Source organism: Suricata suricatta, chromosome 11, assembly GCF_006229205.1.
Source record: "Suricata suricatta isolate VVHF042 chromosome 11, meerkat_22Aug2017_6uvM2_HiC, whole genome shotgun sequence".
Classification (NCBI taxonomy): Eukaryota; Metazoa; Chordata; class Mammalia; order Carnivora; family Herpestidae; genus Suricata; species Suricata suricatta.
The window spans coordinates 16082772-16106009 of record NC_043710.1 but is presented as its reverse complement, the minus strand read 5'-3'; the positions used below and the strand labels follow the sequence as shown (position 1 = coordinate 16106009).

Sequence of the window (23238 nt, the reverse complement as noted above, 5' to 3'; positions counted from 1 at the left end):
CAAACAACCCAATTAAAAAATTGGCAAAAGGGATGCTTAGGTGGCTCAGTGAGTTAAGAGTCCAACTCTTGATTTTGGTGCAGGTCATGATCTCACAGTTCCTAAGATGGAGCCCTGCATGGAGTGCCACACCTGCTTGGGATTCTCTCTCCCTCTCTATGCTCCTGCCCTGCTTACATATACATGTGTGCATATTCTCTATCAAAAGAAATTTATAAACTTAAAAAAAATTTCTTAATGGGCAAAGGACTTGACACTTTTCCAAAGAAGATCTACAAATGGCTAATAGGCACATGAGAAGATGCTTGACATTACTAATCATTAGGAAAATGTAAATCAAAATTTTAAGATTCCACCTCACATCTAAAAGAATGGCTACTATCAAAACAAAACAAAAAACAATTGTTGGCAAGGATATGGAGCAACTGGAACTTTTGTACACTGCTAAGAATGTAAAATGGGGCCTCCTGGGTGGCCCAGTTGGTTGGGTGTCCAACTTTGGCTCAGGTCATGATCTCACAGTTTGTGAGTTTGAGCCCCATATCAGGTTCTGTGCTGACAGCACAGGTATATACATATATGTTATATGTATTTTACCACCTTGAAAACATTATATTAAAAAAAGTCAGTTTCAAGGAACTACATATTGTATGATTCCATTTATATGAAATGTCCAGAACCACAGAAATTAGATCAGTGGTTGCCTAGGACAGACGTGTTTGGGGCTATTAGAAGGGTAATAGCTAAGGAGTGTGGGATTTCTTTTTGAGGTAATGAAAACGATCTAAAACTGACTGTGGTGATGATTGCAGAGATCTGGAAATATACTAAAAGCCACTGAATTGTACACTCCCAAATGGGCGAGTGGTAAATTATATTTCATTAAAACTGCTTAAAAAAAAACTAACAAAGTTTACTAACAAAAGTCCTTAGCAAATAAGAATGATTTGTTGGAGTGCCTGGGTGGCTCAGTCAGTTAAGTATCTGACTCTTGGTTTTGGCTCAGGTCATGATGAGCTCATGGACTGTGAATTCAAGCCCCGCATCAGGCTCCAAGCTGATAGTGTGGAGTGTGCTTGGGATTCTCTCTACCCCTCTCCTGCACGCCTGTGTGTACACGTGTGTTCTCTGTGTCCAAATAAACTTAAAAAAAAATGACTTGTTAAAGCTACTAACATTTTACATGTGCATGGGTTGGCTGCAGAGGTTAGAGTCCTTTCTAATAATTGGATCTAATAATAAGAAATAAGTATTCCAATTTTACCTAAAGGACTCACATTTGCTGAATTTCCCTATGGGAAACCATGATGTGCATAGGTTCATAGGCGTACAAGAAAGAAGTTTAGACAAATAATAATACAAAATATATTATGTGTGGAATCTGCTTTATGCAAGGGATAAATAGGATTATGGGAATTCTAAGGCAGGATTTTTTTTAACGTTTATTCATTTTTAGAGACAGAGAGAACAGAGCATGAGCGGGGGAGGGACAGAGAGAGAGGGAGACAGAATCCAAAGCAGGTTTCAGGCTCTCCGAGACTCAACAGGCTAAGCTATCCAGGCGCTCCTAAAACAGGATTAACCACCAGTAAGTGAGGAATGGTCAATGAAAATCTCACAGAAAGAATGGCATCTGAACTCATTGATGAATGACAGGTGGGATTTAAAAAAAAACAGACAAAACAAACAGAAGTAGAAAAGGAGATACTCTAGGTGAGAAAATAAGAAAGGCAAAGTCTTAGAGACAGGAAAGTACAGAGCATGTTCAGAGAACAATGAATGGCTCCATTCAGTACAGTGTAAGACCAGAGAGGTAGACTGCAGTCAGATCATGTAGAATCTTGAATATTAAGCTAAACAGCAGAAGATGCTGATGACTGAAGCAGGGCAATTACATGATCTATCTACTTCAGAAAAATAAATCTATGTAGAATGGGTTAGGAGAGAGAGAAAATAGAACCTTGCTAGAAAATTATTACAATATTCCAGGACAAAGATAAATAGGAGCCAGAATTAGGGGTCTTAGGAATGGAAAGGATGGGCAGGGGAGACTGAAGGGAGTTACATTAAAGAAGTAGAATCCATAAGCCTTAGCAAATAAAGATGTGGGAGTAGGAAGAGTCTAGCAGGAGGCTTCAGTCTAGGTGACTGAGAGAACAGTAGTACTAATGACATAAAAACGTCAGAGGGAGTTCTGGATTGTTTATTTTTGGGGAGTGGAGACGAGGTGAGGAATATGATGAGTTTGGTTTTAGATTTGAGAAATGGGATCTTCAAGTGACTGGAAATGTGGCACCAGGATTAAACAGAGGATTCTGGATTTTATAAACACAGAAATAGGAAACCGAGCTGTCATTATATAGCAAAGTTTGATGCTTTAAGAGTGAATGAAATGGCCAACAAAGAGAAACATTACTAAAGTTAATTTGAACTATATATGCTGCTTTCTATGGTTCAATCTGGTCATACTATAAATGTTCATAACGTTCAAATACTCAGAGCTCTCAGGAGGGTTTACAACTAGCATGAAATAGAAGCAAAGGCAAGAAGGTCAGCTAAAATAAATCTATCCTACAGAAATAGTAGAATCTGATGATATTACTGTATCTCAAACACCTTCCAAAGAGCTCAAATACCACATATTCCATACTGCTGCTGAAAAAGGTTTAGATGTAATTTTTAGACCAGAGATTAAGAAATGTTTCCAAGGTCATATTAAAGGTAGAACTTAGAATAAATTTTGAACTGATTTTTCAGTTTAGTATTTAATTAAATAACAAATTAACCTATTAAGAATGTACTATTATAACATATGGACTCAGGCAATCTATACATTTTCCCATTCACCAATCAGCTAAAAGTAAGGCAACAAGAGATTAAGTCATGAGTAATGTTAGAGCTGGGTCTACAATCTAGATCTCCTTTCTCAGTCCACCAACTTGGCCGTACCGCTCATGGGTCCAACTGTAGTATCCTTTTAAGTTCCTCCAACTTGACAGTCTATGAGAATAATTATAAAACTACTAAACAGGCTGTTTCGGCTTTCTACTTGGGAAGAAGCTGTGGCAGTGAAACTATTTTATGGCTAATTCCCAAGCTCTTGACCTACAAAAGCTCTTCGCTATCACAATACATGAGATCTGGATCTGATTACCATTCCTGGACTCTCACTTCTGGCTAGGTAAATGCTACTGCAGAAGCATACAATAAGTGTGAGGGAAGTTTGAGGAAAATGTCCACTCAAAAAGCAAACCCTCTGAAAGACCAATGAAGTATAATAGACTCACGCAAACAAAAAACAAAAAAAGAAAGAAAAGAATTATACAACAGGGAACTAGGGATAAAACAGAATACACATACAGGCTCAGAAAGCTTTACTCAAACCTTCTATAAAAAGGACAAATGGATTAAAGAAACATAACAATTATGTAACTGTCATAGAAAATTTAAGATTTTTATTACTTGGTCAAGCCAGACAACAGCTCATCTCTTAAGTTACCAGGAACAAAATGACTAATTCTTCACTCTAATTTAAAAACCTCACTGCTCCCACATAGTCCCCATTAACAAGGACAAGCATTAACCTCTTGCTGGAGTATTCTCCAGAAATCTGAACTGCTCCTCTAGCAGTTAACTCAGCAAACTTGGGTGTGCGTGCTGTCCTAGTCCTGGGATGGTGGCCTCTCACAGTCCTTCTGAAGGGAAAGGATAAAGAGCTGTCTCTGGGCTACCTCTTAGACATCCTGCTATTCATATCAGCAGGACAGAAGATTTAACTGAACTCTCCCCAGCAGATGATCACTGTTAATGTCTCCAAAAGAGGGATCCACAGCAACACAGGCCTCTGGGGAGTTGGAAAGCTAAACCCAGTTGTGAATTAGGTCAACTTCGAGAGTTACTGCTCAACTCTACCAAGGTAGCTGAAAATCTAATGCTTATTCATCCCTAAACTACCCAGGTCTCCAAATCTCAGGTGGAGGACCCAAGGCCCAGGACCCCAGATCCAGCTCCACCCATCCAGCTCAATGGGGTTACACTCGGGTAAAAGCAATCCTCTCCTCACAGCACCAGGCTGGGACAAAGCCGGGTCCTGGACACCGCTCAACCACTGCATATCCAAACAAGCACCCTAGGGCCGCTGACACCACCCAGAAGTAGAACAGATGCCCCAGGCTTTAGCTCACTGCAGCCGGCATTGTTTACGCTCTTTAGCCACCTAAGCCTCCATAGGCAAAGAAAGTCCCCTGCACTGTCCACCAGGACTTCCGGCATGGGCACGGGACGTTTGACCCTCGCCCGCAGTTTGACACTTACGCTCCCTGGGCAGGGAGAGGTCTGGGGGCCCTACAGTCCGAGCAGAATCAGCAGGAATACCCGGCGGGCCGCGGCGGCATTGGTGCGGAGGGCCGCTGGGAAACGCCTCCTCCGGGGGCGGGGCCCAGAGCTCGCAGTCAGAGTGCCCGCCCCACCTCGGTCCCCCTCCCAACACACACTGAAGGCTTAAAGGGGCCGCATCTTAGTCCAGAGGTCTGCAGGACTCAGGGTGCTGCTTTCAGCCCACAGGGTTTTCAAGGCATGAGGCAAATGAAGGACCAATTACAAAGACTACACCCCGGTTGGGTGGGCCTCTTTTTTGTTGGCAACACAGGCAACCTTCCAGAAACAAAGGAGATGACCAGTTTTCAGTATCACAATCCTAATCCCTCCTCCAGGGACGAAAAAAAAAATTGCTGCAGGCAATAGCCATAGCATCAGGGTAAATATACAGCCCCCATTATGTAAGATACTTTACTCCATTAATTTGAGCAGTTAGTGTCCTTCAAATGGCAACTGAAAGGCCCAGAAAGGAATTCTGGCAGCCTGCACTGCTTCACCTCACCCTTTCTTGACAACATGGGAAATCCCAGACAATGATAGAAAATGGGTAGGAAGGCAATAGGAGGTGAAATGGAAAACATTCTTCTTCTCGTGAGCAAAATGTGCCAAGAACTGGCACAAGAATTAAAAAACTGACCAAGAACTCACTATATGCCTATGTAGATGAAGAAATCTTGCACGCAAATACAACTGTGATGTGCGACCATCCAATTTAATATGAAGAGTTCTTGAAAAAACTGTAGTAGAAACTGGATTAATATCTCAGGAAGTTAAGTAATAGTCTCTAAGCCCCCACAGGTTATCAGTAAGCTTTAATTTTCTTTTCATAGGAGGAATTTTTCCTCAATCTCAGTTTACAAGGTTTTACTGCATTTTGTGTCTCACACTGTCAGGAATATTTACTAAGCCTATATTAGGTGAATAAACACACCTTACTAAAGCCTTAAACTACATACAGCCAGACAAGTATGGGAATCAATTTAGTGAAGCAAAAGACCATTTTCAAGTGCCTTACTAACATCCTCCATTTCAAACAAGGATTCAAGTGAAAATATAGACTCCAAAGGACAGGCATGAAGACCACTCTGCTTACTGGGGAACAGAGGTTACCTCTATTCTGAAGGTCTCTGAAGGTCTTAGAGAAGTCTAGGATCAGGCTTCCAGTAAGAGAAATGGATTCAAGATTAGAATAGTCGGATTTTTAACTGCCAAGAAATTTCACTTTAAGGTGCATTTAACTGTGAATGATACTTTTGAATTAGGTAATTAAGACCTTTCATTCTGTCTCCATGAAGCGTATCACACTATTCTGAGGGTAATAGTTTGCAAATCAGCCTCCTCATTAGATTGTGAGCACCACAAGGGCAAGGGCTAGAACGTAGCTTAATCGTCCTTTTCTCCCAGTGTGATACAAAATGAATATTCAATAAATATTTATCTCAAAAATTATGACCAACACAATATTGACACAGGAGTCCAGATAACCGTCAATAAGCATAGCACAGTGAATACAGGTGTGCATGCACACACACAAATGGCTAACACCCAGTGCTATGCATGTTAGTGAGTTAAAAATTTAGAGAGAAAAAAATCCACTGATTGTACAGCTCCATCTCAGACATGAGAGTTCAAGATTATTAATATACAGATTTATAGCTTGTCTCAAATGCACATTATATATAAATATTCCTGAATAATTCTTAGATATTTTACCAAATATCATAGTCCAAACATAGTCCATCTTATTTTTGTAACTGCTTTTTTCTTTACTATACCATGAAGAGAGTAAACTGGACATGTCAAATCTTCATAATTCAACAAGTTACCAATTAGTAGTCTTCTTAATATGGGAATGTGAAACTGTTTAGGAAATGATTTGGTAAATATTATATATAGAAGAGAACATAGGAAAATGATAACAATTCATGTATTAGGAAGGTCGGGGGATGGGGGGGGCAAAGTCGCCTCGGTGGCCCAGTCAGTTAAGTGTCCAACTTCAGCTCAGGTCATGATCTCACTGTGTTGACTTTGATCCCTGTGTGGGGCTGCGTGCTGACTGTACAGAGCCCGCCTGAAATTCGCTCCCTCTCTATACCTCCCAACTTGTGTACATGCTCTCTCTCAAAATAAATAAATAAACTTTAAAAAACTTCAATCCACAAGCATATTAAAAAAAAAAAAAGAAGGTGGGATTTCTTTTAAAATCTCTTTTTTCAGGGTGCTTGGGTGGCTCAGTTGGTTGACTGACACTTGATTTTGGCTCAGGTCATGATCCCAGGGTCTGGGATTGAGTCCAACCTCCTGACCCATGCTGAACATGGAGCTTTCTTTAAGATTCTCTCTCTGCTCCTCCCCTCCCCCCCCCCACTTTCTAAGATTAAAAAAAAAAAAATATATATATATATATCTTCTTTTCACTGTCACATTTTTTTCTGTAACATATTAACATAGAAAAGAAAAATAGCATATAACTATCAAGGTAAAAGGAAGGGGTTTTTGTTTGTTTTTAAAGTTTTATTTATTTAAGTATCTCTACACCCACATGGGGCTCCAACTCAAGACTCTGAGATCAAGAGTTGCACACTTTTCTGACTGAGCCAGCCAGGCACTCCAGGAAAGGAATGTTTAAGCATTAACTGGAAATTTTCATTAGATCATATTCAATGAAAGAAAGAAGCCAAGTTAGTGACTAAGAGTATGGACTCTGGAGATAGAATGCTAATTCAAATCCTGGTTGGAACCATTTATTAGCTGTGTGGCTTTGGACATATTCCTACCTCTGTGTGCTTCTCTTTTCTATATGTAAAATGGGAAAAATAATAATATCTACCTAAGTTATTAGGAGAATTAAACCAGTTAAGTTTATCATATTTGTATAGTACCTAGAACAGTACTTAGAATAAAGTGCTACATATAAGTATTTGGGAAATAAAAAAATATAAAGTTCAACAAATATTGCCTACCTTTTCTGTCACATTCCTTTTAAAACTAAAAAGCAAACACATACCATCAACTGCTCCCAACTCTCTGTGCTCCCAGCTGTCAGAAAGAGATATTAACTGAGTTTTAGGGAGAGGGGAGAGATTCCCCAAGCTGAGAGCTCTTGAATAACATTTATTAAGGTATAACTTACATACAGTAAACTTCACTGTTTTTAGTACATAGTTCCAGGAGTTCTGACAGACATAGAGTATCCATCACCGCAATCAAGAATAACTCCTTTAGCCCAAAATATTTCCTGGTGGCCCTTTGTAGTCAATCTCTCTCCCCTAGTCAACCGCTGATCAGTATGCTGTTCCTACAGTTGTGCCTTTTACACAATGCCATATTTTTAAAAAATCATACAGTGTGTAGTCTTTTGAGTACGGCTTTTTTCATAATACAGTTGAAATCATCAATGTTGTTGGCACAGATCAGGAATTTGCTCCTTTCTTATTGCTGAGTAAGACTCCGTGTATGATCTAACACATCTTGCTCATCAATTTTACCAGTTAAAAGACATGTGGGTTGTTTCTAGCTTTAAGCAATTATGAAAAACACTGCTACAGATTTTTTTTATAGACATAAGTTTTCACTTCTATTGGGCAAATACCTAGAAGTGGGAATGCTGGGTGGTATGGTTAAGTGTATGTTTAATTTTACAAGTAAGTGCCAAACTCTTTTCCAAAGTGGCTATCTGAACCAGTCTGCAATCTTCCTCCACCAGCAACGTGTGAGAGTTCAAGTGTAACTGAATTATTACTTAGTACTAATTTCTAATATGGCTCCAAATTTTTATACCTATGAATTAAAGACAGTTCTTTCTTTCTTTTTTTTAAATTATTTTAAATGTTTTATTTATTTTTGAAAGAGAGGGAGAGACAGCATGAACAGGGGAGGGTCAGAGAGAAAGGGAGACACAGAATCTGAAGACAGCCTCCAGGCTCCGAGCTGTCAGCACAGGGCCTGACGCGGGGCTTGAACCAACAACCATGAGACCAAGACCTGGGCCAAAGCCAGACGCTCAACCGACTGAGCTACCCAGGCGCCCCAAAGACAGTTCTTACTGCAGTTTAGTTTTAATGGTTTGTAGCGTACTCTTCCATTTACAAACCAGTTGTTTATCACTTGGTATGAATCTTAGATGCTACTTTTTCAATACTTTCAAAGGGAAATATCAGTGAAAATTAGTCTTTCAAATCCCATCCAAAAGCAGTCAAAATTGGCCATTTTGTCTGGATCGACAAGCTACAAGGCTATACAAATAGTACTCCTAGGAAGCAGAACAAACCAAAGCATATATTATATACCTGTCAGTTGAACTGGTTTTCCAACATTCAGATGAGCTTATCCACAGCCTAAATAAAATTCCTTAACAGTCTCTTTATATAAGAAGTCATATGAAACATGTTTATCAAAAGTATACTTCTCTTGATTAAGGAAACAAAAAGAAGCTTCAAGAAAATATTTTAAAACTTATCATAAATACTTGTCCACTATTTCAAAAAAATGCTTTAAAAAGGAAGTCTGTAATTTTTTTGTACATTGTGGGTGAGCATGGAAAAACTGGTACATCCATTCTGGAAAATATTTGTATCAGCAACCCATTCCCAAGAGAACTGAGAGCATTACATCCACACAAAAACCGGTACATAAATGTTAGTATCAACGTTATTCATAATAGCCCCAAAGTGGAAACAACCCCCAAATCCACCAATTTATGAAAGGATAAATAAAATGTGGTATTGATATATGAAACTAACGTAAGTTAACCTTGAACACATTATGCTAAGTGAAAGAAGCGAGGCACAAACAGCCATATGCTGTATGATTCCTTTGGAATAAAATGCCCACATCAGGCAAATCCACAGGGACAGAAAGTAGAATAGTGGTTGCCAGGGGCTGGGGTGGGTAGAATGAGAAAGGGGGAATGGGGAATGGCTGCTAATGGGTATGAAATCTCTTTATGAAATTTTTTTGTGTGTGTTTTTTATTTATTTTTGAGAGACAGAGACAGCTCAAGCAGGGGAGGGTCAGAGAGAGAGTGAGACACAGAATCTGAAGCAGGCTTCAGGCTCTGAGCTAGCTGTCAGCACAGGGCCCATGTTGGGCTCAAACCCATGAATCGTGAGATCATGACCTGAGCCGAAGCCAGACGCTCAACTGACTGAGCCACCCAGGCGCCCCTGAAACCTCTTTTTGGAGTGATGAAAATGTTCTGGAATTATAGTGGTGATGGTTGCACAACCATGTGAATATGTTAAAAAGTAACTGAATTGAATTAAAAGGATAAATTTTATGGCATATGAATTTATCTCAATTAAAAAACTCATTGACAGGAGATGGATAAACAAGCTGTGGTATATTCAGAGAAGATATTATACAGTAGTGAAAACAAATGAAGACAACTATTAGCAAAAACCTGGATGAATTTCACAAACGATAGCTAGTACTAAAGAGCATACAGTATAATTATCCAAACCCAAACAATATACTGCTTAGGAATATATACATTTTCTTTAAATTTAAGAGAAAAGTATAAGGAGGATAAGGCCAAAAACTTAGCATAGTAAAAAAGGCAGGGAATAAAACCCAGGATGCAATCCAGGAGGACTGCATAAGATATTGGTAATGATCAATTTCTTAAACTGGATCTATTTCTCAGAACGATGGGTGTTTCTTTTTCAAATTTCTAACATAAATATTATATTTAAAATATATTAAATATTCCAGGAGTTTAAAAATGAAAGAAAAAAACACTCTGCCTCTTGCTGGGATTTTATACTTAAAAAAAATTACATTCTATAATGTTCAGGTAGAAGTGTAGTAAGCCACTTTTTTTTCCTCCCCCAATTTGAGAGGAGCACTGGGCTGGAAAGAAGAAAATTTATATTCCCAAATCCCTGTTCTACCATTAGCTAGCTGTTACACCTTAGGAAAGTCACTGAATCTTTGGAGGCTTAGTGTTGTCATACCTAAGACAAGGAGTTTGCACTAAGAGCTCTCCCACCTCTAAAATTTTGAGACAGCGTCCCACAACCACATGATAAACAGCATGCTTGCAATTCTAAGTTCTCTAGAACTAAGTAAGACATCTGTAGCTACAGTTAAAATGTTTGGAAAGTACTTCTACTTCAGCGGCAAAATCTCAAAGCCTCATTCTCTTTGACCCTTGGTTAAATTACTACAAAGGGATGGTACCGGTAGTAATAATCCAAAACCACAGTTTGCATACATGTGGGTTCTACCATCATTTTCCTTTTCCAGGCAATCTCACCTGGAATAGATTTTGTCCCCAAGCCAAAAAGGGATTCACACAAGCCACTCAAAAAGCACAATTTTAATATTCAGTCTCTTGGGCCTGGCAAAGAAAGTAATGTGATTCAAGAAGTCAGGAATATGAACTGTCTTTCCTTCTCCATACAGAGTACTGGGAAGGACAGTTTCTGAGTCATCTAGTCACCCCTAGCACAATTTGTGGCACCAAGGAGTCAGTATCACATTCAGAGCAGGCCTTCCTATGGCTTCTACTCAGGGCACAACACCCAGCTGAAGGTTCTACTATCAACCATCACTCAAAGAGGATTTAAAAGTGATACATTAAAAGACCAAGAGAGATGGCTTCACTTGAGTATTCTACAAAACATTTAAAGAAGAATTAATACTAATCCTGAAACTCTTCCAAAAATTTGAAGAGGAGAAAACACTTTCAAACTCATTCTATAAGGCCGGAACTACCCTGATACGACAGCCAGACAAAGACACTGCAAGAAAACTAAAGACTAATATTGATAAAAACTCCTGATGCAAAAATCCTCAAAATACTAGCAAACTGAGTCCAACAGCACATTAAAAAGATTATACATACACCATGTCCAAGTGGGATTTGTCCCTGGAATGTAAGGATGGTTCAAAGTACCAAAATCAATCAATAGAATACACCATAACTCATTACAAGAATGAAGGACGAAAACCCACACGATCATCTCAATTGATACAATAAAAAAGATTTGACAAGATTTAACATCCTCAATGATGAGAACACTCAAACTAGGAATATAAGGAGACTACTTCAACATAAAAAAGGCCACTTATGAAAAGCCCATAGCTAACATCATATGCAGTGGTGAAAGACTGAAAGCTTTTCCTAGAAGATCAGGAACAAGGCAAGGATACCTACTGTAGCCATTCCTGTTCAATACAGTATTGGAAGTCTTAGCCAATGACTTAGACTAAGAAAAAGAAAGTTAGACAAGAAAAAGAAATAAAAGGCATCTAAATAAGAAAGGAAGAAGTAAAATTATGCTTGCAGATGACATATAGAAAACCCTAGAGACTCCACAAAAGAAAATCTGAGAATAAATGTATTTGGCAAACTTGCAGGATACAAAAGCAACACAGAAAAACACTTTGTGTTTCTATACGCTAACAATGAACAATCTGCAAAGGACATTAAGAACACAACCCCACTTACAATAGCATCAAAAAGAATACAATGCTTTGGGTTAGGAATAAACCTAACCCAGGAGGTAAAACTGAAAACTACAAAACAAAACTAAACAAAAATTAAAGAAAATACAAATAAATGGAAAGACAACCCACCTTCATGGATTGAAAAGCTTAGTATTACTAAGATGTCCATACTCCCAAAAGTTTCAACACAATCTCTATCAACTCCAATAGCATTTTTTTTTGCAGAAATAGAAAAATTCATCTTAAAATTCATATAGAATCTCAAAGGACTCTGAATAGTCAAAACAATGTTGAAAAAGAAAAACACTAGAGGACTTAGACTTCCTGGTTTCAAAACATATTTCAAAGCTACAGTAATCAAAACAGTGTTGTACTGGCCTACAGACAAAGAGACCAATAGAACAGAAAATTCAGAAATAAACCCTTGTGAGTAGGGTCAAATAATCTTTGATAATGGTGCCAAGACCACTCGATGGGTAAAAAGTAGACTCCTTATGAAATGGCATTGTGAAAAATGGATATTCACATGCAAAAGAACAAAGTTAGGACTCTTATCTCATACTATATACAAAAATTAATTTGAAGTGATTAAAGACCTAAATGTAAGATTTATAACTATAAAACTCCTAGAAGAAAAACATACAGGCAAAGCTTCATGACACTGAAATGGGCAATGATTTCTGAAATACGATACCAAAAGCACAGCAACAAAAGCAAAAAAGACAGTTGAGACATCAAACTTAAAAGCTTTTGTGTATCAAAAGACACAACAGAGTAAAAAAGCAATTTACAGAATGGAAGAAAATATCTCCAAATTACACATTTGATACAGGGCTACTACCCAGAAAACAGAAAGAACTCCTACAACAACAAAAACCCAAATACCCCACCTAAAAAAATGGGCAAAAAACACCGTCAGTTCTCTAAGTTTGATACACGAATGGCCAACAGCATATGAAAAGACGCTCAACATCACTAATCATCAGAAAAATACAAATCAAAACCACAAAAAGTAGCAACTTACACCCATTAGGATGATTTCTAAATGAAAAAATAATAATAATAATTGGCAAGAACGTAGAAAAATAGGAACCCTTGCACACCATGTACACTAGTGTACATAACAAGAAAATGTAAAATGGTTCAAATGCTATGTAAAATGGTATGGAAGTTGCTCAATAAGTTAAAAATTGAATACCATATTACTGTATGATTCCGCAATCCAATTTCTAAGTGTGTGTATACATGTGTGTGTGTATATATACGTATATATACACACATGTATACATATATGTGTGTATATATATACGTATATATACACACACACATATATTCAAAAGAATTAAAAGCTGGGTCTCAACATGATTTGTATACCCATGTTCAAAGCGTCACCATTCACAAGTAGAAGTAACACAAATGTCCACTGAAAAATGAATGGATAAACAAAATGTAGTGTTAATACATACAGTGGAATACAAGACTTAAAAAGGAAGGAAATCCTATTGCACGCTACAATATGAATGAACTTTGAGAACATTACACTAAGTGAAGTAGTCACAAAAAGACAAATATTTTATAATTCCATTTACATGTGGTATCTAAACTAGTAGAATTCATAGAAACGAAGGAGAATGATGGTTATTAGGGGCTGGGGAGGGGGAAAGAGAAAGTATAGATTCAGATACAAAAATTTTCTGGAGATCTGTTTCACAACCATGTCAATGTACTTAATTTAAAACGTACTTAGGGTTGCCTGGGTGGCTCAGGTGGTTAAGCTTCCTGCTTCGACCCAGGTCATAATCTCGTGGTTCATGGGTTCTAGTCCTGAGTAGGGCTCTGCACTGGCGGTGCAGAGTCCGCTTGGGATTCTCTCTCTGCTCCTCCCCTGCTTTCTCTCAAATAAATAAACTTTTTAAAAAAAATGTACTTAATTACGGGGTGCTTGGGTGGCTCAGCTGGTTAAGCATCAGATGACTCTTGATTTCAGCTCATGATCTCAGGATCGTGAGTTCAAGCCCTGTGTTGGGCTATGTGCTGGGTATAGAGCCTACTTAAAAAAATAATAAAATAAAATAAAATGTACTTAATTAAAAATGGTAGTATTGTAGGTTTTTATAATTTTTAAAAAGTCCATTCAACAAAATACTCTGCAGCTATTTAAAAAAAAAGATGAAGACTATTTAAACATTCATGGGGTAGAAATACATTAAATTTTTAAAAGAAAACTGGAAGGCTGTATATCATTTTTACATTTAGTAAAACCATATCGAGAGGGCTCTACACATTAGTAGTAGGCTGATAACGACCCCCTAAAATACTAGATTTTAATCCCTAGAACTTGTAAATGTCACTTTATTTGGTAAAAGGGTATTTGTAGCTGTGATGAAATTAAGGATCGCGAGATGGGGAGATTATCCTGGATTATCTGAGCAGGCCCTAAATACAATCACGTACATGCTTGTAACAGGGAAAGAGGGAAATCTGACACACGTAGAGGCCACATCAAGACAGAGAAGAGCAAGATTAGAAGAAGCTGAAGTGATGCGACACAAACTAGTGAATATCAACAGCCAACAGAAAAGGCAAGTAAGGGATCCTCCCCGAGAGCCCCTGGAGGAACGTGGCCCTGCCTTGGTTTCAGCCCCCAGAAGACTCACCCTAAATTGCGTTGGACTTCTGGGCTCCAGAATGGTGAGAGAGCAAGTTTCTACTGTTTTAAGCCACCGCATTTGTTACAGCAGCCATAGAAAACAAATGCAACCTTGTACATGTTTGAAATCACGTACAAATTTTCGGGAAGGATCCACAAAAAACGGTTAGCAATGGCTACTTCTAAGAAGCAAATCTAAGGGGCTTCCTGAAGAACCTTTACTTTTCACTTTCATACCTAGCCATTTCTTTTTAAAACAACAACAAAAAAAGCTTCGCTGTTTTTAAAAGTTCTAAAACTTTAAAATTCCAGCTTGGAACCTTGAAGCTGGTTCTGTCTCTACTCATCCCATAACCTAAGCCTCACTTCACCCCCTTAACATTTTTTGGGCATCATATCTCCTTTGAAAGAAGGAGCCAAGTTTTATTTATCACCCTAGCATCTAGCAGAGTGCTTTGCACTCTAACATAATTCCTAAAATGGCATCATTTCATCAAACCATAAAAGTCTTAAATATATAGTAACTGTGTTCCTTGAGTTATTTATAAATAGAATTTTGTATGTTGAGTGTGTATTTCAAATGTCAGGAAAATAGAATATATTTAATGGAATTCTGAAGTACACCCTTTTTCAAAGTGAGAAATCACTCAGTGATAGATTCTGAAATTTTACGAGTTTTGCCACTGTTTTCTTGGTTACCCATTTTTTATTATAAAATCCATGAAAAGAGGGTAATTTTAATTTTAGAATCTTTCACTTTGGCAAAGCCATGGCAGTAGAACAACTGTTTGTATTAAATCAAATTGTAGAGGGCTCCAGTCTCTAAACCTGTCATGCTGGGCTCTGAAGTTAGATCTGAATTCTAAAACTTGCTTTGTCACACACTAGCTGAGACTCCGTTTCATCATCGGTCCTAACAGTACCATCTTCATGTGGTTCCTTACTTCATACACACTTCTGGAGCATTCACCATGTCCCAGGCACTATTCTAAGCATTTAAATGACGGACTCATTTAAATTTTTATAATTCTGAAGCTGATATTATCTCCATTTTATAGACAAAGAAACTGAGGCAAAGAGGTTAAACAACTTGCCTAAGGTAATTCAATTAAATGTGTAATAACTGAATAAACTCTGGCCTTATTCATGTTAAGAATCCTCCCCTACTATCCACATTATTCATCCCTGCCCCACAAGTACACTTGCTTGGCAGATCACGTGAGGTTACTGTTAGGTATTCAGCTATGTGCTGAATACCTGTAGTACAATACAGTAGCCCAGGGGCCAGCTACTATGAGGGTGGAACAGAGGCACGTAATCTACCCTGAGCGGCCCAGGAGGGTCTCCCTGAGAAAGTGATAGAGGCATACCTCAATTTATTGCACTTTCCAGATACTGTGGTTTTTACAAATTGAAAGTTTGTGGCAACTCTGCATCAAGTCTATTGGCACCATTTTTCCAACAGCGTTTACATCATTCTGTGTCTATGTCATATTTTGGTCATTCTCACAACGCTTCAAACTTTTCCATTATTATTATTATATTTGTTACAGTGATCTGTGATCAGTAATCTGGTGTTTTATTTTGTTTTTTTGGATCAGGGATCAATTACTACTGTTAATTGTTCTGGGGCACCACGAACCACACTCATACAAGATAGCAATCTTAACTGATAAATGTTTTGTTTGTTTCTGAGAAAGAGAGAGAGAGGAAAAGTGAGCGAGCAGGGGAGAGGCAGAGAGAGTATGGAAAGCAGGCTCCATGTCCAGCGCAGAGCCCAACACGGAACTCAATCTTACAACTGTGAAATCATGACCTGAGCCAAAATCAAGATTTGGATGCTTGGGACGCCTGGGTGGCTCAGTTGGCTGAGCATCCAACTTCAACTCAGGTCATGATCTTGTAGTCTATGGGTTCAAGCCCTGCTTAGGCTCTGTGCTGACACCTGGGAGCCTGAAGCCTACTTCGGATTCTGTGTTTCCCTCTCTCTCTGCCACTCTCCCAGCTGTGGCTCTGTCTCTCTCTCTCTCAAAAATAAACAAACATTAAAAAAATTAAAATAAAAGAGTTGGATGCTTAACTGACTGAGCCACGCAGGCACCCCAACGTTGTGCTCTGTCTGCTCCACCAACGGCCTTTCCTTGAGCCTCCCTATTCTCACTCTCTCCTCAGGCCTGCCTATTCTCTGAGACACAACAATACTGGAATTAGGTCAATTAACAATCTACAATGACTTCTAAATGTTTAAGTGAAAGGAAGACTTGCATATTTCTCACTTTAATATATTTATTTATTTATCCATCCAGTAAGAAAATTTTTTTTAATGTTTATTTATTTTTGTGAGAGAGACAGACAGAGCATGAGTGAGAGAGGGCAGAGAAAGAGAGGAAGACACGGAATCCAAAGCAGCCTCCAGGCTCTGGGCTGTCAGCACAGAGCCTGACGTGGGGCTCGAACCCACAAACCATGAGATCATGACCTGAGCCAGAGTCAGATGCTTATCTGACTCAGCCACCCAGGCACCCTTCATTCTTTTCTTTTTTTAAAAGTTAATTCTACTCCCAACATGGGGCTTGAACCCTGAGATCAAGTGTCACATGATCTACCAACTGAGCCAGTCAGGCACCCCACATGTTTCTCACTTTAAATCAAAAATTAGAAATGATTAAGCTTTGTGTGGAAGGCACATCCAAAGCTAAGATAAACCAAAAGCTAGACCTCTTATGCCAATTAACCAAATTGTGAATACAAAGGGAAAATTCTTGAAAAAACATTAGAAGGGCTACTCCAGTGAATGTACAAATGATGAGAAAGCAGAACAGCCTTACTGCTGATATGGGGAAAGTTTTAGCTGTCTGGACAGAAGACTGGAAGACTAGCTACAGCATTCTCTTAAGCCAAAGCCTAATCAAGAGCAAGGCCCTGACTCTCCAATTCTACGAAGGCTGAAAGAGGTAAAGCTGTAGAAAAAAAAGTCTGAAGCTAGCAGAAGTTGGCTCATGAGGTTCAAGGAGAGTCATCTCCATAACAACAAAGTGCAAAGTAAAGCAGCAAGTGCTGACAGAGAATATGCAGCAAGTAATCCTCAAGATCTAGCTATTAATGAAGGTAGCTACACTAAACAACAGATTTTCAGTGTGGATGAAACAGCCTTCTGTTGAAAGAAGATGCCATCTAGGACTTTCATAGCTAGAGAGGCGAAGTCAATGCCCAGCTCCAAAACTTCAAATGACAGGCTGACTCTTGTTAGGGACTAATGCAGCTGGTGACTTGAAGTTAAAGCCAATGTTCATTTACCATTCTGAAAATCCTAGGCCCCTCAAGAACTATGCTAAATCTGCTCTACCTGTGCTTTACAAATTGAAAAACAAAGCCTAGGGTTACCTGGTGGCTCAGCCAGTTAAGTGTCCGACTTTGGCTCAGGTCATGATCTCACGGTTCGTGGGTTCTAGCCCCATGTTGGGCTCTGCACTGACTGCTCAGAGCCCGGAGTCTGCTTCAGATTCTGTGTCTCCTTCTCTCTTCGCCCCTCCCTCGCTTGCACTCTGTCTCTCAAAAATAAGTAAATGTAAAAAAAAAAAAAATTTTTTTTTAAAGAAAAACAAAGCCTAGATGACAACATCTGTTTACAACATGGTTTACTGAACATTTTAAGCCCACTGTTAAGACCTACTACTCGGAAAAAAAAAAAAAAAAATATTCCTTTCAAAATATTACTACTCATTTACAATGCACCTAGTCACTCAAGAGCTCTGATGGAGATGTATGAGATTAATGTTTTCATGCCTTCTAACACAACATCCATTCTGTACCCCATGGATCATGGAGTAACTTTGACTTTTAAATCCTATTATTTATGGGGCGCCTGGGTGGCTCAGTCAGTTCGGCAACCGACTTCGGCTCAGGTCATGATCCTGCGGTTTGTGGGTTTGGGCCCCACGTCAGACTCTGTGCTGACAGCTTGCTCAGAGCCTGAGCCTGCTTTGGATTCTGTGTTTCCTTCTCTCTCTGCCCCTACCCCATTCGTGCTCTGTCTCTCAATAATAAATAAATGTAAAAAAAAATTTTTTTTAATCTTATTATTTATAAAATACATTTCACAAGGCTGTAGCTGCCATAAGATTCCTCTCATTGACTGGGGCAAAGTAAATTGGAAAACTTCTGGAAAGGATTTACCATTCTAGATGCCATTAAGAACATTCGTGATTTGGAGTGCCTGGGTGGCTCAGTTGGTTAAGAGTCTGACTCTTGAACTTAGCTCCTCATGATCTCATGGTTCATGAGATCAAGCCTCATGTTGGGTTCTGCGCTGACAGCACGGAGCCTGCTTGGGATTCTCTCCCTCCCTTTCTCTCTCAAAATAAATAAACTAAAAAAAAAAAAAAAAAAGAACAACATTCATGATTCCTGGGAAGAGGTCAAAATATCAACATTTACAAGAGTTTGGAAGAAACTGATTCCAACTCTCATGGAGGACTCTGAGGGGTTCAAGACTTCAGTAGAGGAGTAACTGCAGATGTGGAAGAAAGAACAAGAAAACTGGAACAGAAGTGGAGCCTAAAGATGTAACTGAATTGCTTCAATCTCATGATGAAACTTTAATGGATAAGGAATTGCTTCTTATGAGTGAGCAAAGAAAGTGGCTTCTTGAGATAGAATCTATTCCTGGTGAAGATGCTGTGAAAATGTTGAAATGACAACAAAGGATTTGAAATAATACATAAACTTAACTGATAAAGCAGCATCAGGGTTTGACAGGACCGAGTCCAATTTTGAAAGAAGTTCTACTGTGGGTAAATGCTATCAAACAGCATCACATGCTACAGAGAAATTGTTTATGAAAGGAAAAGTCCATCAATGCAGCAAACTTCACTGTTGTCTTATTTTATGAAATTGCCAAAGCCACTCCGGCCTTCAGCAGGCAGCACCGTGATCAGTCATCTGCTATTAACATCGAGGCACGACCTTCTACCAGTAGGAGACACAGCCTGCTGAAAGCTCAGGTGCTGGTTAGCACTGTTTAGCCATATGTTTTAAGGTATGCACGTTTTATTGAGATACAGCGTTACTGCACACTTAATAGACTACAGTGTAATATAAAAGTCTTTAACTTTTAGATGTTCTGAGAAACCAAAAACATCATGACTCATTTTATTGTGATATTCTCTTTATTGCAGTGGTCTGGAACTGAACCTGCAGTATCGCTGAGGTAAGTCTGTAACTAGGGCTAAGAACTAAAAGAAATTAATAAGAATTAGCCAAGCCATAATGAGTGGGGACCTGTGTGTGAAAGCCCAAAAAAGCTACACAAAAAGAACAGAAATGTAACTCAAGTAGCCAAACAGGGGCTAAAAAGGGCCATATTATACAAACCCAGTGACTTTATGCAAGGAAGAAGTATTAATAGAATGGCTGGCAAATACCAAACACTCAAGAAATGGCAGCTACCAAGGGCGCCTGGGTGGCTCAGTGGGTTGAACGTTTGTCATGATCTCATGGTTCGTGGGTTTGAGCCCCACGTAGCACTCTGTGCTGACAGCTCAGAACCTGGAACCTGCTTTGGATTCTGTGTCTCGCTCTCTCTTTGCCCCTCCCCCATTCGTGCTCTGTCTCTCTCTCTCTCTCTCAAAAATAAATAAAGATAAAAAAAGCATTAAAAAAAGATCAAAGAAATAGGTCTTTTTCTTCCTTTCTTTTTTTTTTTATTTTTGAGAGAAAGAGAGAGACAGCACGAGCAGGGGAAGGTCAGAGAGAGAGGGAGACACAGAATCCGAAGACAGGCTCCAGGCTCTGAGCTAGCTGCCAGCACAAAGCAGGGCTCGAATCCATGAGCCGCAAGATCATGACCTGAGCCAAAGCCGACACTCAACTGACTGAGCCACCAGGTGCCCCAAACTTATTTCTGAATAAAATAATGAAAATCATGTTTGAAGAGACAAAGCCAAGAGACATGAGGTCACCACGGTTTATCTGACACCACATAGATGCCAAAAACACGTGACCATTATAACTAAGTCAGAATGTATGCTCTGAATGCATCTCCAAACAAAGATCATACCCCAGGTCAAACAACTGCTGTTACCAGGTCATGAAAAGCAATGTTTTCTGTGGCACTTAAAAAATGTTAATGCGGGGGGGCGGGGGAAGTTACATATTAGTAAAAAAGCAAATTATAAAGAGGATATTTGTTTGGGACATGAGTTTCCTCTAAAAGTTGGAGAGAACTGTACATATTCAGTTTTAGCTTAATATAAACACAGAAAGATACAGAAACAATTATATGTGTGTGCATATACATAATTTAGCAAACATACTAGATTACCTAGCTTTGTCCACTGAGAGGGTCTAGGAATGATGACACCCCCAGCAATGAGCACATAGGGCACCCAGATCTTGGTTTCTATAAATCACTGCCCAATGACAGGAACCAAGGCTCCTTGCAGTAATGGTAGATTCTGGGTAGAGCAGAGAAAATATCAGTCTGGGGCATTTTGTAGTACCAGAAAGTAAGGAAATGCTCAAAATGAAAAAAAAGATCGAGGCACATCAAAGGAACACAAGAGCCAACCTGAAAGACTTCCCAATGGTTAAAGTTGGAACATCTGAGCAAAAAACTAAATAATATAGAATCAGATTAGAACTAAAAGTACAAAATAAATACACTGATACTGATAAATGGATGAATAAAGAAATAAGTGGGAGAGAAGAAACAAATCTTCTTTTCAAAATTCCAAATAATAAATGCAAATATTCTTTCCTCCAGGAAGTGTAACTTAAGTCCTTCACCCACTTTGAGAGTGGGCTTGACTTGGTAGTCTACTTCCAAAGAATTCAGTATAGAAAAGGAAAAATAAGTGGGGCACCTGGGTGGTTCAGTTAGTTGAGTGTCCAACTTCGGCTCAGGTTTTGACCTCAGGGTTTAAACCCCACATTGGGCTGTCTCCTGTCAGGATAGAGCCTGCTTTGGATCCTCTCTCTCCTTCTCTCTCTTCCCCTTCTCCGCTGGTTCTCTCTCTCAAAATAAGTAAATAAACTTAGAAAAAAATAAACTTAAAAAAATAAGGAAAAATATATTTTAAAAAAAGGAAAAATAGGAACTTCACATATTAACATGGCAAACACTAGCTTAACTTAGTGATTAATCATCAATAGTGATATCATATGTATATTCCCTGATATGAGAGGATGGTATTCTGTGGCATTCTTTCCAAAAACATGTATCTCTTGTCTAATAATGAGAAAAATATCAGACGAGCTTAAAAGGAGAGACATTACACAAAATAAATGACTAGTATTCTCCAAAACCGTCAGAGTCAGGAAGACAAAAGAAGATTAACAGAGGAAAAACTATATGCAATGGGTTACCCTGAATTGGATCAGAAGCAGAAAGGAGACACAAATAATAAAACTGTAGAAATTCAAAACAAAATCTGGAGTTTAGCAAAAAGTAATATATCAGTTGTTGGTTTCTTAGTTTTAACAAATGTGCCAGGTGAGACATTAACAATAAAGACCTGGGTGAGAGGTATATAGGTATTCTATGTATATCTCTGCAACTTTTCTGAATATCTAAAATTATTACAAAACAAAAAGTTTATTTAAATAATTCCTCTAAACAACCCAATCGTCTTCTCATCAAAAAAGTCAACTTCATGGGGCATCTGGGTGGCTCAGTTGGTTAAGCGTCTGACTTCGGCTCAGGTCATGATCTCACAGTTCCTGGGTTCGAACCCCACTTTGGGCTCTATGCTGACAGCTCAGAGCCTAGAGCCTGCTTTGGATTCTGTGTCCCCCTCTCTCTCTGCCCTTCCCCTGCTTGCACTTGGTCTCTCTCTCTCAAAAATAAACAAACATTAAAAAATATATTTTAGGGGCACCTGGGTGGCTCAGTTGGTTAAGCATCCGGCTTTGGCTCAAGTCATGATCTCACGGTTCGTGGGTTTGAGCCCTGTGTCGGGCTCTGTGCTGACAGCTAGTTCAGAGCCTGGAGCCTGCTTCACATTCTGTGTCTCCTTCTCTCTCTGACCCTCCCCTATTCCCACTGTCTCTCTCTGTCTCTCAAAAATAAAGAACATAAAAAAATTAAAAAAATATATATTTTTAAAAGTCAGTGTCATGAAAAACCAAATTTTCTAAAAGTGGGAGCACTACATACCTATTAGAAAGGGAAAAATGAAATCTGATAAAACTAAATGCTGACAAAGATGTGGAACAAAAAGAAACCTCATTCATTGCTGGTGAAAATAAAAAGTGATACAGCCACTTTGGAAGACAGTCTGGAAGGTTCTTAACAAGCTAAACACTGATTTACCCTATGATCCAACAATCGCACTTCTAGGTATTTACTCAATTGAATTGAAAATGTGTATCTAACTAGCAAATCGAATTCAACAGCATATAAAAAGAATTATCCATCATGATCCAGTGGGATTCATTCCTGGGTTACAGGGATGGTTCAATATCCGCAAATCCATCAACGTGATTCATCACATTAACAAAAGAAAGGATAAAAACCATATGATCCTGTCGATAGATGCAGAAAAAGCATTTGACAAAATACAGCACCCTTTCTTAATAAAAACCCTTGAGAAAGTCGGAATAGAAGGAACTTACCTAAACATGATAAGAGCAGTCTATGAAAAACCCACAGCTAATATCATCCTCAATGGGGAAAAACTGAGAGCATTCCCCCTGAGATCAGGAACACGACAGGGGTGCCCACTCTCACCACTGTTGTTCAACATAGTGCTGGAAGTTCT

At 38.8% G+C, this 23238-nt stretch overlaps 2 protein-coding genes across 4 annotated transcripts in view; one reads left to right on the top strand and one right to left on the bottom strand.

Moving 5' to 3' along the window:
* The window catches only part of CKAP5 (cytoskeleton associated protein 5), a 112221-nt gene that overhangs the window by 72568 nt on the left and 16415 nt on the right, over positions 1-23238 (bottom strand). The window contains exon 1 of one of the 3 annotated variants that reach the window (XM_029956721.1): positions 4315-4388. The exons of the other annotated variants lie outside the window; for them this stretch is intronic. The gene's annotated coding sequence lies outside the window, so the exon portion shown is untranslated. Of the gene's footprint in view, positions 1-4314; positions 4389-23238 lie in introns of those variants that run through there. 3 annotated transcript variants of the gene reach the window in all.
* Positions 1776-23238, top strand: part of LOC115272463 (olfactory receptor-like protein OLF2) — a 27725-nt gene continuing 6262 nt past the window's right edge. Inside the window, 2 exon segments of the mRNA XM_029915536.1 lie at positions 1776-1799; positions 4231-4620. Of these exon segments, the coding sequence (XP_029771396.1) occupies positions 1776-1799; positions 4231-4620 (414 nt within the window).